At 46.4% G+C, this 17,564-nt stretch overlaps 1 protein-coding gene across 1 annotated transcript in view; it reads left to right on the top strand.

Annotated features, from left to right (window-relative positions):
* Positions 1-17,564, top strand: part of RHCE (Rh blood group CcEe antigens) — a 67,540-nt gene that overhangs the window by 38,442 nt on the left and 11,534 nt on the right. Inside the window, exons 5-8 of the mRNA XM_054499854.2 lie at positions 134-300; positions 1,936-2,073; positions 5,206-5,318; positions 15,591-15,670. Coding sequence (XP_054355829.2) covers positions 134-300; positions 1,936-2,073; positions 5,206-5,318; positions 15,591-15,670 — 498 coding nt within the window. The remainder of the gene's footprint in view (positions 1-133; positions 301-1,935; positions 2,074-5,205; positions 5,319-15,590; positions 15,671-17,564) is intronic.

The following is a 17,564-nucleotide window of genomic DNA, read 5'->3' on the forward strand; positions in this document are numbered from 1 at the left end:
GTGACTTCCCCATCTAACTCTAAGTGACAAGGCTGAGACTCTCCAGCCCTAGGATTCTCATCCAAAACCCCTCGAGGCTCAGGCCTTTGGAGCAGGAGTGTGGTTCTAGCCAACCACCCTCTCTGGCCCCCAGGCACCCTCTTCTTGTGGATGTTCTGGCCAAGTTTCAACTCTGCTCTGCTGAGAAGTCCAATCGAAAGGAAGAATGCTGTGTTCAACACCTACTATGCTCTAGCAGTCAGCGCGGTGACAGCCATGTCAGTGTCATCCTTGGCTCACCCCCAAGGGAAGATCAACATGGTGAGCAGGGCGCTGTCCTTGGGCAGCACTTGGGTCTAACAGGACTAACACACATATTTATGCCCCTCCCCACCCCAGGGCCAGCGTGGGTTGGGAGAGGGCATGCCGGGTGGTGGAGCTGTGCCTGCCTCTGCAGTGGAGCTCTAGGAAGAATGCTCGGTGGTCACAGTGGGCCTGGGACTCAGGAGACTGTCCAGTGATCAAAGGCTTTCTGGGGGGAGTGATTAAATCCATCCATGCTAACATGAAACAGACCTGAGTTTGAATCCCATTTCTGCTAGTTGCTAAAGTCAGTCACCATGAGCGAGAGTCAGCAGCAACAGACTAGACTAGAATCAGCCAGCCTCTCTCTTCCCCCCAACAAATTTCAAGAATGGAACCATCAGAATCAGAAGTAGAGAAGTATGTGACACTAGCCATGTGGCCCTGGTCAAGCCACTTCAATGTTTTGAGTCTCAGTGGCCTCATCTGTAAAGTGGGAATTAAGAGATGGTGCGTGTAAAGTGCTTAACGGGGAGTAAATGGTAGGCAAATATTAGCTGCTGCTATTAGTACAGAGAGACGATGGTGTGTGTGAGTCTTGTGGGCAGAGATGGGTGAGAGGGGAGAAAAAACAAGTTATTGTGATGATGGGGGCAGGGGGTCCAGCTGGTGGTGTTGGAGGGAAGTCTGGACAGACCAGTGGTGGGGCTGGGGTGGGAGGCACTGGGGGGGCTGGAGTGGAAAGAATGTGGCCACAGATGACAGCTTCACAGCAGAATTCAGTGCTAAGAGGAAGTGAGTGGCCATGAGTTCCATGGTGACAGAAAGTCTAAGACACCCAGCAAGGCAGGAGTGGGTGTCAGCTCAGGGAAGCCCAGAGGCTAATCCTAGATGAGAGCTGAGGGTGTCAGATAAGAGCAAGGCAAGGCTCCGGTTCTGGAGCAGTGAAGGACATAGCAGAGCTATGGCCCAGGAACAAGGCCCAGCTTATTGGAACTGGGCCCAGTTACACAGGGTGGCACAGGCACCAAGTAGCCAATAATAATAATAAAAACAATAACAATGATTTGTGTCTACTGGGCATTTATTCATGTTCTATGTCAGACACTGGGCTAAGAGCTTTATATGTGGGAACTCATTTAATCCTTACAATAACCTTATGAAGAAGGTACATCCAAAACCCCATTCTTCTAGGCCAGGTGCAGTGGTTCACACCTGTAATCCCAATATTTTGAGAGGCTGAGGCAAGAGGATTGGTTGAGGCCAGGAGTTCAAGACCAGCCCAGGCAACATAGCGAGACCCTGTCTCTAAAAAATAAAACAAAAATCCATTCTTCCCGCTGCCCAGGGACACACCACTAATGAGTGTGATGGGTGGCTAGGATGCTGAGCACCTGGACTTCCCAGCTCATTCCCTAAATGCTGCACAATCAGGGTAACTGTGCCCTGAGCCTAAGAGGCAGTAGTGAGCTGGCCCATCATATCCACTGATGAAGGACACGTAGCCCCAACACAAGGGAGAGGTGGTTTCAGGATCAGCAAAGCAGGGAGGATGTTACAGGGTTGCCTTGTTCCCAGCGTGCTGGTCACTTGCAGCAAGATGGTGTTCTCTTTCTACCTTGCTTCCTTTACCCACAAGCTATTTCTTTGCAGACTTATATGCACAATGCGGTGTTGGCAGGAGGCGTGGCTGTGGGTATCTCGTGTCACCTGATCCGTTCTCCATGGCTTGCCATGGTGCTGGGTCTTGTGGCTGGGCTGATCTCCATCAGGGGAGCCAAGTGCCCGCCGGTAAGAAACTAGACAACTAGACAACTAGACAACTAACCCCCTCTGCTTTGGCTGAAGGCCAGCAAGACGCTGGGCCACTGTGCAGTGCACAGCTGCATTAGGCAGGTGTTGGCGCATTCTCTCATTGGCTTCAACGCCTAGTGAGGGATCCATCCTGGCTCGGTGGTGCATTTGTTAAGATGCTGGGGAGCAGGTGACAGAACCCATTCGAGCTTGCTTGGGCATTGGGGAGAATTTGTTATCAGGCTACTGGGGTGTCACAGAACTCAAGGACAGGGACTGGAGTGTTGTGGGGAGCCCAGAAGCCCCTGTTTTACTTCTTTCTTTGCTTTTCCTGAATATCTGCTTTATTCTTACTCTATAGACCTGCTTCTTCCTCTTTCACCCCACATTGTGGGGTGTAGTCTTTTGCTTTAAGAAAGCAACCTGGTGGATGGAATCTCTTGGCCTCAATCCCAAATTCTCTGGAGAAGGGGCTCTTTGGTTTAACTTGGATAATGTTGTCTTCAGCTGCGGGTGGGCACATCGTCCATATGTGGCTGCTGCTGGGGAACCACGTGGATGATGTGAGAGGAGCAGCATCAGAAGAGGGAGTGCTGGGCTGATGGTCCAGGTTGTGTCCACTTCTGATTGTTTAATTCTTCTTCTAAGTGGATGGATCTCTCTCCAATACTCAGCAAATCCTGATCATTCCAGAATACTTCATTGTAGCCAATTGGCTATAATATGCTTCTCTAAGAGAAATATTTAGGGACAACAAATCTTCATGGGTTTGAAGACTTGATGGAGGAAAAAGGAGTAGATTTTCGAAGGCTGGATTTGGATGAACAGTGGCTATTCAGGGAGTCCATTTCAACCTAAAATTAGGAAAAACTGGCCAGGCGCGGTGGCTCACGTGCTTTGGGAGGCCGAGGCGGGCAGATCGCCTGAGGTCAGGAGTTCAAGACCAGCCTGGCCAACATGGTGAAACCCATCTCTACTAAATGTACAAAAATTAGCCAGGCTTGGTGGCGGGCACCTGTCATCTTAGCTACTCAGGAGGCTGAGATGCAAGAATCACTTGAACCTGCGAGACAGAGGTTGCAGTGAGCCGAAATTGCGCCACTGCACTCCAGCCTGGGCAACAGAGCAAGACTCTGTCTCAAAAAAAAAAAAGTGGTTTATATACACAGTGGAATATTATTTAGCCATAAAAATGATGAAATCCTGTCATTTGCAGCAACATGGATGGAACTGGAGGTCATTAAAAAATAAAATAAAATGAATAAGGAAAAACGTATCAATAATTTGATTTGACCAAAACCAGGGCAAATCTGATTTTCATCTTTGCAAGAGGAACAAATTTCTTTTATCTCCTCTGGCTTTGAAACCCTGAAATGAAAGGAGGAAGGGCAGAAAAAAGAACACATAGCAAGTTATCATCAGGCTCAGCGCCCATCGCGTTCCCTGAGCCTGTTTCCTTGACTTCATCACTGGCAGGACTATTCAAAAATGATTCACTCATTCATTCCTATATTCATTCATTCATCATTCCTTCATTCAACACATACATTTTAACACTCATCTTGCTTTTCAAGCTATAGTTTAGTGAGGGAAATGGATAAACACAATACAGTGTGAGAACAGCTACAGGGCACATCTAAGCTAGCCTGGGATGGGTCTGGAAATGCTTCCTGGAGCAGAGGAAACAGTTGACAGCCAAGTGTTGACAGATAAGTAATATTAGCCAGGCAGAGACATGGGGAATGTATTCCAGGCAGAAGGAACAGTGTGTATGAAAGCTTATTGGTAAGAAGAGTGTGTGGCCCAACCAGGAAACAGACATACTAAAGGCATAGGGTCCACCCAGGAGCATGGTGGACCCAGATCCCTGAAAGATGGGAGGTGCTCAGGCACACTTCCTGGGCTAGTTGAGGAGTCTGGATTTTTATTCTTTTTTTTTTTTTTTTTTTTTTTGAGACAAAGTCTCATTCTGTCACCCAGGCTGGAGTGCAATCTCAGCTCACTGCAACCTCCACCTCCCAGGTTCAAGTGGTTCTCCTACCTCAGTCTCCTGGGTAGCTGGGATTACAGGTGCCCACCACCACGCCCGGCTAATTTTCGTGTGTGTGTGTTTTTTGTTTGTTGTTGTTGTTGTTGTTGTTGTTGAGATGGTGTCTCGCTCTGTCACCCAGGCTGGAGTGCAGTGGCACGATCTCGGCTTACTGCAAGCTCCACCTCCTGGGTTCACACCATTCTCCTGCCTCAGCCTCCTGAGTAGCTGGGACTACAGGCGCCGCCCACCACCACACCCAGCTAATTTTTTGTGTTTTTAGTAGAGACGGGGTTTCGCCATGTTGACCATGCTGGTCTTGAGCTCCCGACTTCAGGTGATCTGCCCACGTCGGCCTCCCAAAGTGCTGGGATTACAGGCGTGAGCCACCGCGTCTGACCTGGATTTTTATTCTGAAGACTAATGGGGATCCTAAGGAAGGAACCAGCCTGATTGAATTTGCATATGTGTCCACATCTGCTGGCTCATGGCTGTGTGTGAGGCTGAGTGATGGGGAGGAAGGATTACTGAGTAGGGATCTGGAGGTGTGGCCTCATGCTTTGTTTCTAACCAGCTGTTGTCTTTGGGATGGACAACACAGCTTGAATTTGGGCTAGACCAGTGGGTCTTGGTCACCCCCCAGGGGACATCTGACAATGTCTGGAGGCGTTCTTGGTTGACACAGTGGGGTGAGGGCTGCTACTGGCAGCTCGTGGGGAGAGACCAGGGATGCTGCTTAACATCCTACAGTGTACAGGGTAGCCCCCACCACAAGGAATTATCAGCTGAAATTGTGATTAGTGCCTACACTAGACCCTTGCTACTCAAAGCGTGGTCCGTGGACCAGCAGCATTGGCTTCACCTGGGACCTTGTTAGAGATGCTCTTAGACCCCACGCCACATCCACTAAAGCCAACTCTTCATTTCAACAAACTCCCCGATGATGTGAGTGCACATTCAAGTCTGAGAAGGGCTTCTTTGAGGGGAGCCTTAGTGCCCATCCCCCTTTGGTGGCCCCAGATACCAAGGGTGTGTGAAAGGGGTGGGTAGGGAATATGGGTCTCACCTGCCAATCTGCTTATAATAACACTTGTCCACAGGAGATTCACGACAGCTACGGCGTGTACTACACCTTCGGCTTGCCGGGTCTGCTTGGAGAGATCACCTACATTGTGCTGGTGGTGCTTCGTACTGTCTGGGCCGACTATTACATGTGGGTCACTGGGCTTACCCCCATCCCCTTAACACTCCCCTCCAACTCAGGAAGAAATGTGTGCAGAGTCCTTAGCTGGGGTGTGTGCATTCAGGGCCAGGTGCTCAGTAGGCTTCAGTGAATATTTGTGGGCTGATTTATTCAGAAATTCTGTCCGGCCCCTACCGTGGATGGATTTATCACCTCTCCAGGCCACCTCTTCTTTCCAAATAGGGCAGCCTAGGTGTAGGACAAAGACGCGAAATCTTTTGTGACCCCACAAACACAGAGCAGGTCAAATAGGCCCAAGCCAATTGAGACTGTGGTTCAGGTCATGATGCAGAGCTTTGCTGTGGACCTGCTCCCACTGTGTACTAGCTGGGCATGCGGTTTAACCTTTCTCGGCCTCAGTTGCCCCATTGTAAATGGAGATAATGATACTATCTCCCCTCACAGAGCTGTTGGGATGCTACTGGATTTAATAAGCTAATGCAGGAACATGCTAAGCACAACCCATCCCTGAGGCCCAGAGAGGGGTGGACCTTGGCTGAGGTCTCACTGTGAGGTGGGAATGTGGGCCTCCAGACAAGAGGTAGGTCCTGTGGCCTCTAGACAGTGGACAGCAATGGTCAGTTTGACACACCAGAGCCCTAGCCATTACCTCCTGGATGTTGTTGAATATTTTCTGGATATGGCTTATATAAAATGAAAAAATGAACTGGGCACGATATAGGGATAGATTTTTAGAGATGAACTGATAGCATGATGATAATCATATTCACTGATAACATTTACTACTGTTATTGACTGCTTTAAAAGTGTTGGGCATTGTGCTAAAAACCGTTATATGCATTATCTCCTTGAATTCTCACAACCGCCTACTGAGGTATTCTCAGACTCTAAGAAATGAAATTTAGGAGAAGTTATCTGCCCAAGGTCACTCAGCTGGAACCTGACTGTAAAAATGGCTGAAGCAGGTGATGAGGAGCTGATGTGTTTGGAGGTGTCTCAGAGAAATCATGGAGGTGCTGGGGTTCCTTCCGGTTCTTGGATGCCTTCTACAGAGACAACCGTAGCCCCAAATTATAGGGATAACATATCAGTGGGTGAGACATCCTTGCTTGGGATGAGGAGGGGATGACCTGTGTGAAGCAAGGCACCTCTGTAATGGGTTCCAGTGATGTGTCTGCCACTGTCTTAATAACTGTGCAATTCTAAGCAGAACCTTTCCTCTCTCTGGGCCTGAGAGTTCCCCTCTGTAAGATGAGGACTTGACCTAGCAAGGTCCCACTCAGATGCCTGTAGAGAACAGGCAGGGGAAATTAGAAAAAAAAAGAAAAAAAAAAAAAAAGCCAGTGAAGGAAGGGAGCTCTTCAGCTTGCACCCACCATCACAGTGCAGGGACCAAGGCTCAGTGTTGCCAGATCCAATGACTTCTCAAGAGCTCAAAATCTAGAGTTTTGCATGTGCTCTCCCAAGTACTGGCAGAAAATTCAAGATTGTTAGTAACACTGTGTGGCTAAATTCTGCTTGTAGGCTGCCTAGATTCCCAGTTCTGTGATTCTGTGGTTCTCTGGGAGCATTGGTTCTCCACAGCACCTGCATCACCTGGAAACTTGTTAGAAATGCAAGCCCTACCGACGGCCCCACCCCACACCTACCCAGTTAGAAATCTGGGGGTGGGATCTATCAGTCCACGTTTTAACAAGCCCCACAAGTGTTCTCTTGCAAGCTCAAGTTTTAGAACCACTGACCTATAGCCAAAAAAGAAAAAGCCAATCAGTGGTTTGCTGGTAAAGGATTAACTTAACAACTGGCTTTCCAAGAAAATAAAGCCTTGATTGGTAGCACTTGCAATTTCTATGGTACAAACGCTTCCCGCATGACTGAGTTCAAGCTATCAAGGAGACATCACTACACATAGACTTGGGAAGAGATGAGAACAATCAGCCCACTGAGCCTGTGGGAACTGGTTCCAGCACATCCCTGCAAGTCAACTCTCATCAGGGTGAGTGAGTTGAGGACCAAGAAGCAGTTATCTTCTTGCCTTTGCAGGACCCAGGCAAAGGGAAGGGCATAGCGACAGTGGTGATCTCTCTTCCGGAAGCCTTTGGTTTGCTGAGAGTAAAAGGTGTGGGCTTCACCAGTCGTGAAGCCAGTCATGCAGCCTTAGTCCTGGTACTCAAACTCTCTAAATCTCAGTTTTCTATCTGTAAAATGGGAAAATAAGACCTATGTCACAGGGTTGCTGTGCAGGTTTAGCAATAGAACATAGCCCCTTTCTTTATGATGACTGATGCTGCATCAGTATGAGGACATCTCTATGTAATGGAAAGATGGAGAGAGGATTAAGCGCAAAGTCACAACACTTAATGGGAACTGTGGATTAGCTACTTGGTGGCATTGGGCAAGTCAGTTGACTTTGCATTAATTCCACAAACAGTATTTCCCAATTTCCTATTCAGATGAGCATATGTGATTGAGTCAGATGCTGTGATCAGAGCCAGGATGGAGCATTTCCCGCAAACTGTGGGATTTTTAAGTGATGGGAAGGCACACTGAAATGGCATTGAATCATGCAGTTGCAGATACTCTTTTTCAATTCTCAGTCCTTTGATTACATCAGGGAGAAAAGAAAGTCCCCACTTGGGCTGAGAATCTCTGCACCCTTCTAGCTCTTGTTAACTACTCTGTTGAATAGCAGAGAAAACCTCAGACTGCCATATCTGGGAGAGATTTTAGCAACATTTTGTCTTCATTATATCTCTTTTTACAGCTACCTCCCATTTCCCTTCTATTTCAAGCTAGTAACACAGTTTTCTTTTAAATTCATTTATTTAAATGTAAAAATAAGTCTATTTGGAGAAAAAAAATGTTTTTAATAGCATCTCTGGAATGCCAGTATGGCTAAATTCATGAATGTTGTCCTCAAATGCTGAAATCTGGGAAGCATCTGGCCAAGCTTTGTGGACAGGCCTGCCTAGTTTGAATCCCAAGAGCCACCCATTCTAAGCCACGAAACATTGGAATTCTTGGTTCACTTCCCTAACCTGAACTTGCCCTCTATGAAGTAGGGACACTAATAGCTCACTCACAGGGCTGCTGTGAGGACATGTGTTGAGCTGAGGGTCGGGCCAGGGGAGACCCTGTGCAGGGTGACTGTTATGATGGTGATGGATTTCTGCTTCATTCATTTCTTTTTCCAGACAGCATCATATAGAATGAGTTGTGGGGTGGCAGTCAGCAGGTTTGGGTTTATCCTCTATTCTGCCACTTATTACTTAAAACAAACAAACAAACAAAAAAAAACCCAACTTATATAGTATAAGCTATATCCAGAAAAGGGCATATATCATACAAGTACCATTTGATAAATCTTCTGATATCCCCACATAACCAACACCCAGAACCTCTTCTTGTCTCATTCCAGGATAACCACTAACCTGCCTTCTAACAGCATCAGTCAGTTTTGGCTGTTTTTGTACATTATATATGTGATGGTTTGAATGTGTCCCCCAAATTTCATGTGCTGGAAACTTAATCCTTCAATTCATATGTTGATGGTATTTGGAGGAAGGGCCTTTGGGAAGTAATTAGGATTAGATAAGGTCATGGGGCGAGGTATGATGGCACTGGTGACTTATAAGAAGAGAAAGAGAAATCTGAGCTGGCATGCTCTTGCCCTCTCACCATGTGATGACTTCTCCATGTTATGATGCAGCAAGAAGGCCCTCACCAGATGGTGGCACCATGCTTTTGGACTTCCCAGCCTCTAGAATTGTGAGCTAAATAAATTTATTTTCTTTATAATCACCCAGTTTGATATTTTGTCATAGCAACAGAATATGGACAAAGAAAGAAAATTAATGCAAGGAGTAGAGTTTTTACTGTAACAGATTCCTGAAAATGTGGAAGTGGCTTTGGAACTGGGTGATGGGAATAGGTTGGAAGAGTTTTGAGGAGCAGGCTAGAAAAAGCCTGTATTGTCAAGAATGGCGCATTAGGCCAGGCACGGTCGCTCAGGCTTATAATCCCAGCACTTTGAGAGGCCGAAGCAGGTGGATCACCTGAGGTCAGGAGTTCGAGACCAGCCTGGCTAACATGGTGAAACGCTGTTTCTACCAAAAATACAAAAAATTAGCTGGGCGTTGTGGCGCATGCCTGTAATCCTAGCTACTCAGGAGGCTGAAGCAGGAGAATCACTTGAACCCAGGAGGCAGAGGTTGCAGTGAGCTGAGATCATGCTATTGCACTCCAGCTTGGGCAACAAGAGCAAAACTCCATCTCGAAAGAAAAAAAAAAAAAAGAAAAAGAATGGAGCATTAAAAACAGTTCTGCAGTTCTGGTGAGGGCTTAAAAGAAGACCCCAGAACTAGGGAAAGTCTGGAACTTCTTAATGGTCACTTAAGTCGTTGAGATCAGAATGCTGATAGGAATATGGCTGGTAAAGGCCATTCTGATGAGGTCTGAGATGGAACTGAAGAACCACGTGTTGGAAACTGGAGCAAAGGTCATCGTTTTTATAAAGAAGCAAAGATCTTAGCTGAACTTCGTCTGTGCCAGAGTCATTTATGGAAGGCAGAAAATCTGTAGGTCAGCCATGTTGTAGAGAATGAAAGAACATTTTCAGCTGAGAAAACTGAGAGTGTGACCAAGCTACCGACTGATAAGAAAACTAGTACACATAAATTAGCCAGGTGTGGTGGCGGGTGCCTGTAGTCCCAGCTACTTGGGAGGCTGAGGCAGGAGAATGGCATGAACCCGGGGGGCAGAGCTTGCAGTGAGCCGAGATCACGCCACTGCACTCCAGCCTGGGTGACAGAGCAAGACTCCGTCTCAAAAAAAAAAAAAAAAAAAAAAAGAAGAAAGAAAATTAGTACACATAGAACAAAGCCAGAGGCTGTTCATCAGGACAAGAGAGAAAAACTCCAAAGCCATTTCAGCGATCTTCAAGACTGCCCCTCCCATTACTGGCCCAGAGCTCTAAGAGGGCAGAATGGTTTGGAATGACCAGCTGCTGCCCAGGGCTGCCTTGGGTCTCTGCTCCCCACATTTCTGGAGCAGCATTCCTCAGCCATCCCAGCTGTGGCTCAAGTGGCCACAGGTGTGATGTGGAAGGTAAAAGTCATAAACCTTGGCAGCATACACATGGCACTAATTTTGCAGGTGTGCAGAATGCAAAAGCTGAGGGGGCATGCCTTTTTCCACCTACATTTCAAAGGATGCTGTGAACAGCCACCACAGAGAGCCCCTAGTAGAGCAGTGTCTAGTGGAGCTACAAGGGTGAGGCCACTGCCAAGACCCCAGAACGGTAGAGCTATCATAGTGCAATGTCAGTTTGGGAGAACTGCAGGCATGAGACTCCAACCTGTGAGAACTGCAACATGGGCAGAGCCCAGCAAAACCACAGGGGCAGAGCTTCCCGAAGCTTCGGGGGTCCAAATTCCATAGTGTGTCCAGGAAGTGGCACATAGAGTAAAAGATCATTCTGAAGGTTTAAGGTTTAATGTTGTTTTCTATGTTGGGTTTTGTACTTTCTTGGAACCAGTTACCCTTTTTCCCTTGCCTCTTTTTCCTTTTAGAATGGGAATGTCTGTCCTATGCCTGTTCCACCGTTGTATTTTGGAAGTTGATAACTTGTTTTGACTTTACAGGCTTACAACCAGAGGGAATCTCCCATAGAATGAATTGTACCTTAAGTCTCACCCACATCTGATTTAGATGAGACCATGGACTTTGGACTTTTGAGTTGGTGCTGGAACAAGTTAAGACTTTGGGGGTTGTCTAAGTGTGGTGTTTCATGCCTGTAATCCGAGTGATTTGGGAGGCCGAGGTGGGAGGATTGTTTGAGCCCAGGAGTTCAAGACCAGCCTGGGCAACATAGTGAGACCTGTCTCTACAAAAAATAAAAAATAAAAAAATTAGTCAGGTATTGTGGCATGTGCCTGTAATTCTAGCTACTCAGGAGGCTGAGTTGAGAGGATCACTTGAGCCCAGGAGTTTGAGGCTACAGTGAGCTATGGTCGTGCCACTGCATTCCAGCCAGGGCAACAGAGTGAGACTCTGTTTCTACAAATAAAATTAAATAAACTTAGCTGGATATGGTGGCACACATCTGTAGTCCTAGCTACTCAAGAGGCTGAGACAGGAGGATTACTTGAGCCCAGGAGTTTGAGGCTACAGTGAGCTCTGATCATGCCACTGCATTCCAGCCTGGATGACAGAGCAAAATCCCATCTCTAAAAAAAAAAAAAGACTTTGGTGCTATTGGGATGAATTTTGCATGTGAGAAGGACATGCATTTTGGGGGCTGGGGCAGAATGCTATGGTTTGAATGCATCCCTCAAATTTCATGTGTTGGAAACTTAATCTCCAAATTCATATGTTGATGAAATTGGAGGTGAGGCCTTTGGGAGGTAACTAGAATTAGATAAAGTCATCAGAGTGGGGCCCCTATGATGAGACTGGTGGCTTACAAGAGGAAGAGAGACCTGAGCTGACATGCTCTTGCCCTCTTGCCATGTGATACCCTCTGCCATGTTATGGCACAGCAAGAAGGTCCTCAACAGATGCCAGCAGCATGCTCTTGGACTTCCCAGCCTCCAGAACCATGAGCTATATATACTTATTTTATAAATTACCCATTCTGTGGTATTCTGTTATAGCAACAGAGAATGAACTGAGATAATGTACATGGAATCATACTGTAAGTCTGTGCTTTTGTATGCTTCTTTTACTCAACATTGCAGTTGTGAGATTCATCCAGGTTGTTAAGCATTGCTGTACCCTTTTTCCACTGGGATATAGTGTTCTGTCATGCTTGGGTCTTAATTTATAAAGGTGACTGAGTGGCATTTTCTTCCAGTATTATTGGAAGGAAAGTTTTGTTGTTCACAGTTCCCCTGTAAACAAGAGGCAGAACATGTCATGCAGGGCCACACAAAACTGTATCATCCAGGGACCAGGCAGCAGAAAGAGAGGGGGAACTGGAACTATGCCTTTATGAAAAAGAGTGGTGGGAGAGTAACTGGGTGACGGCATCCACTAATGGGCAGGAAGTGAAAACACATATGTTAGAATTTATAGCTGAGGGGTTTATAATATGAGTTTCCCATGCCTGAGAAAGCTGACTTGCAAGAAAATGAGATAAACAACTTTGGCCATTAGTGTGGCCCTGTGATAAATGAATGCCAGATAGACAAATAGAGAATCTAAGAAAAGATAGTTGGAACAAGTGTTCCATTGTGTGAATGCAGCAGAATTTATTTATCCATTATTGAGGAGGATTTGGGTAGTTTCCAGTTTGGAGCTATTATGAATATTCTAGTATTGCTCCTATGAACATTCTAGTACTTTTATTTTTGGAGCACACGAATGCATTTCTGTTGATTATATGCCTAGAAGTGAAATTGTTGAATTATACAGTATTCACACAGTCAGCTTTAGTGGCTACTGCTAAACAATTTTCTCTAGTAGTTTGCGCCAATCTAATCACCAGTAGTGTATAGAAGCTCCTTTTACTCAACATTTTACCAACACTTGGTGTTTTCCTTCTTTTTGATTAGTCATTTAACAATCAAACCTATTGTTTAAATTTTGATATCTCCAATAACTAACTAAATGGAGCACTTTTAATATGCTTTTTGGACAGTTGAATATCTTTTCTTGTGAAATGTCTATTCAAGTTAGTTTGCCCATTTTCTATTGTGATGTTCTGTCTTTTTCTTATTGATTTGTAGGAATTCCTTACGTATCCTGGATATGAATCCCACTTTGTGGGTTACCTTTTTCCTTCTTTCTTTCTTTTTGAAACAGTCTCCTTCTGTTACCCAGGCTGGAATGCAGTGGCACTATCTCAGCTCACTACAACCTCTGCCTCCCAGGTTCAAGCAATTTTCATACTTCAGCCTCTTGAGTAGCTTAGATTACAGGCGCATGCCACCATGCCCAGCTAATTTTTGTATAGACAAAATAATTTTTGGTAGAGACAGGGTTTTGCCATGTTGGCCAGGCTGATCTTGAACTCCTGGCCCCAACTTTGGCCCACCTTGGCCTCCCAAAGTGCCAGGATTACAAGTGTGAGCCACCATGCCCAGCCCACCTTTTACTTTCTTAATGGTGTCTTTTGAACAAGAGAGGTTCTTAATGTTAATATAGCCCAATTTATCATTGTTCCCTTTATGTTTAGTTCTTTTGTGTCCTGTTTAAGAATTTTTGCAGCCAGCTCGGTGGTTCACACCTGTAATCCTAGCACTTTGGGAGGCTGAGGCTGGCGGATCACAAGGTCAAGAGATCGAGATCATCCTGGCCAACATGGTGAAACCCTTTCCCTACTAAAAATACAAAAAATTAGCTGGGCGTTGTGGCTCTTGCCTGTAGTCTCAGCTACTCGGGAGGCTGAGATCACGCCACTGCACTCCAGCCTGGCGACACAGCAAGACTCCATCTCAAAAAAAAGAAAATTTTTTTTGCAAGGTCATGCATATGTCCCCTTGAATTTTTTTCTAAAAATCATTTAATATTAGATCAATGAATTGAGTAATTGACTCCATTTTTCAGTCATTCAACAAACATTTCTGTGAAGTTTTGATAACCTGAACTGTGTTTGGAGCTGGGGAGGAAGCAAACTATTGACGATATACAAAGATGGCAAAGATGAGGGCCTGGAGCTTGCCACACGGAAGCGGGGATGGCTGCCTGAATGGTTGGGCAGGTAGTTGTTGACATCTGCACTCACTACATGAGCAGCAGGGTGGCAACTCTTTTTATCTTTTTAATTTATTTTTCTTTTCTTTTTTTTTTTTTTTTTTTGAGATGGAGTCTTGCTCTGTCGCCCAGGCTGGAGTGCAGTGGCGTGATCTCAGCTCACTGCAAACTCCACCTTCCGGGTTCACGCCATTCTCCTGCCTCAGCCTCCTGAGTAGCTGGGACTACAGGCGCCTGCCACCACTCCCGGCTAATTTTTTGTATTTTTAGTAGAGATGGGGTTTCACTGTGTTAGCCAGGATGGTCTCCATCTCCTGACCTCGTGATCTGCCCACCTCGGCTTCCCAAAGTATTGGGATTACAGGCGTGAGCCACCACGCCCGGCCTTAATTTATTTTTCTAGTCTGCGGGTAATTCTTTTTAATTCTCTCCACTCTCCCGTGATCTTATGAGGTAGGGACTGTCATTATTTCTCCCACTTTATAATGAACAATCAGTAAAGACAGGGAAGATAACCAAATGACATACAAGGTGGGGTCCACCTCATGAGGCTGCAGGCTTGGAGCTTTGCTTTGTCTTAAAAATGAGAATATGAGCTGCCCACCTGTTGAGACAAGAAGTAGGAAAGGCTTAAAAAACTGGCTTGTTGTATACAACTATCCGTGGGGCTGCAGTGAAGGGGCTGGCAGTGCCCAGGTGCAGGCTGAACCCTGGGACAATCACATTCAGCATCCAAGGGCCCCCGTAATAGCTTAATGTTTGAATTGAACCCCTGGGATTGCCTTGAAGGAGAGAGGTCCTGGAAGTATGTTCAAGGGGTAGGAATGGGCAGGCGAGATGGGTTGAAAGCCAAGCTCTACCCCACCCCCCTTGCCCCAAGAGAAATAGAACCTTCATCTTTAATTGCCTAATGAGAAAACTGGGGGCAGGCCAGACGTGGTGGCTCATGTCTGTAATCCCAGCACTTTGGGAGGCCGAGGCAGGCAGATCACTTGAGGTCAGGAGTTCGAGATCAGCCTGGTCAACATGGTGAAACCCCGTCTCTGTTAATAATACAAAAATTATCCAGGTATGGTGGCGCATGCCTGTAGTCCCAGCTACTTGAGGCACAAGAATCGCTTGAACCTGGGGGGCAGAGGTTGCAGTGAGCCGACCACTGCACTCCAGTCTGGACGACAGAGTGAGACTCCATCTCACAAACAACAACAGAAAAAAAAAAAGAGAGAGAGAAAAAACTGGAGGCTCTGAGAGGTTAAGGGACTTGCCCAGGGTCTTGCAGCTAGTAAGTGACAGAGCTGGGACTTGAGCTTGGGTTTTCTGACTCCTGGTCTGGTTCATTATCCATGAGGTGCTGAGAGCTAAAATAAGCCACAGACAATCTTGGAATCTCCTTCGCCTCCCTCCCTCCCACATGTCTGCATGGCTTTTTGGGAAAATGACAGGGGAATGTACCAGCCAGGAAGAGGACCCTAGTTTTCCTCATGGCCCTTCCTGGCAATGGCAGTACTGACACCAACAGTCCTTTTTGTCCCTGATGACCTCTGCTGCCTGATGCCCAAGTGACCACCTCTGCTTTGTCATTTCTAGGATTGACTTCCAGGTCCTCCTCTGCATTGGGGAACTCAGCTTGGCCATGGCGATGGCTGTCATGTCTGGTCTCCTGACAGGTCAGTGTGAGGCCACCTTTCTTCCACCATTGCCAGGACACAGCACCCACGTCCAGAGTGCACCCTGCCATGTGGCTGGATGTATATGTGCCCCATCTCCTTCCCTGAGGATCACATAATTTCAGAATTGGAAAGGTTCTTAGAGGTCACCTGCTGCTGATGTGGACTGTGAGGCCAGGGCAGGGAAGGGACATCCCTGAGGTTATAAGTAGGGTGAGTGGCAACGTTGTAGACTTTTGAACCCAGGGCTGGTGATCACACTCAGTTTTGCACAGAAGCCCAAGAAAATCCTTACACCCAAAAGCCTACCTTTTATTTCTGAGGACACCCATAATACTATTTTATTCAACACATATTTATTCAATATCCACTATGAGCCAGGCACTGGGGACACAGCAGTGAGCAAAACAAATTCCCTGACCTCATGGAATTGACCTTCTAGTGGGGGAAGGTATTAGCAATAAACAGACAAATAAGTGTCTACTATGTCAGATGGTAAGAAGTGGCTGTGAAGACAGAGCAAACTAGAGAAACATAGAGTCAGTGTGGGATGGGGTGTTCTTTCAGGGGGTGGTCAGGGAGGGCTTATCTGAGTAGTTAGCTTTTAAGCAGAAACCCCAGTGAAGAGGAGGGAGATATGCGATGCATTTAGTTAGGGGAAGAACATTCCATGAAAATAGGATAGCAAGTGCAAAGGCCCTGAGACAGGAGCATGCTTTGTGTGTTGAGGGAACAGTAAGGAGACCAGTGTGGTTGGTGTGAATGGAGTGAGAAGGAGCGGCAGGGGTTGAGGGCAGAATGGTAGTGAGGAGCAGGCCCTTATAAAAGATGGGAAGCCACTGGAGATCTTTCAACAAAGGGGAAAAGTATGTTTCTGTTCTTGCAATACAATAGAACAGCAAAAAATCTAGGGGAGTTGCTAATTAGCCAGTTTTACTTATATGCCAGGTGAAAATATGTGGCTAGGTGCAGTGGCTCATACCTGTAATCCCAGCAGTTTGGGAGACTGAAGTGGGCAGATCATCTGAGGTCAGGATTCAAGACCAGCCTGGCCAACATGGTGAAACCCCGTCTCTACTAAAAATTAAAAAATTAGCCAGGCGTGGTGGTAGGCACCTGTAATCCCAGCTACTTGGGAGGCTGAGGCAGGAGAATTGCTTGAACCCAGGAGGCAGAGGCTGCAGTGAGCCGAGACTCTGTCTAAAAAAAAAAGAAAAATAGAAAATACACATTCAGTCCAGGCGCAGTGGCTCACACCTGTAATCCCAGCACTTTGGGAGGCCGAGGCAGGTAGATCACCTGAGGTCAGGAGTTTGAGACCAGCCTGACCAACATGGCAAAACCCTGTCTCTACCAGAAATAGAAAAAGTAGCCAGGCGTGGTGGCATGCGCCTGTAGTCCCAGCTACTCGGGAGGCTGAAGTAGGGGAATGGCTTGGCCCCAGGAGGTGGAGGTTATAGTGAGCTGAGGTTGCACCACTGCCCTCCAGCCTAGGTGACAGAGTGAGACTGTCTCAAAAAAAAAAAAGAAAGAAAATACACATTCCATCCAGAACTGTTGACCTTTATTCTACAAGCAAACATCTTTTATTGGTTAGACACCCATATATGTGTCCCTAAGCAGGAGTTGGATGCCAAATAAGAGACAAATGGCGTAAGACACTATGAGTTGTGTGACGTTGGGCATGTCACTTCACTCCCTCTGAGCCTTGGATAGCTTCTCTGTAAAATGAAAGGATTATAGTAACTAAGCTGGCTTCCTTCCAGCTTTAACAAACTGTATGGAGGTACTTTTTGGAGTTACCTGGGTAATTTTTGAGTGTGAGATTGGCTAGAATTGCTTTAATATACCAATGTCTGGCCTTAGCTTTTGGCAGAGTCTGTGTGAAGAAGCA

Source organism: Pongo pygmaeus, chromosome 1, assembly GCF_028885625.2.
Source record: "Pongo pygmaeus isolate AG05252 chromosome 1, NHGRI_mPonPyg2-v2.0_pri, whole genome shotgun sequence".
Classification (NCBI taxonomy): Eukaryota; Metazoa; Chordata; class Mammalia; order Primates; family Hominidae; genus Pongo; species Pongo pygmaeus.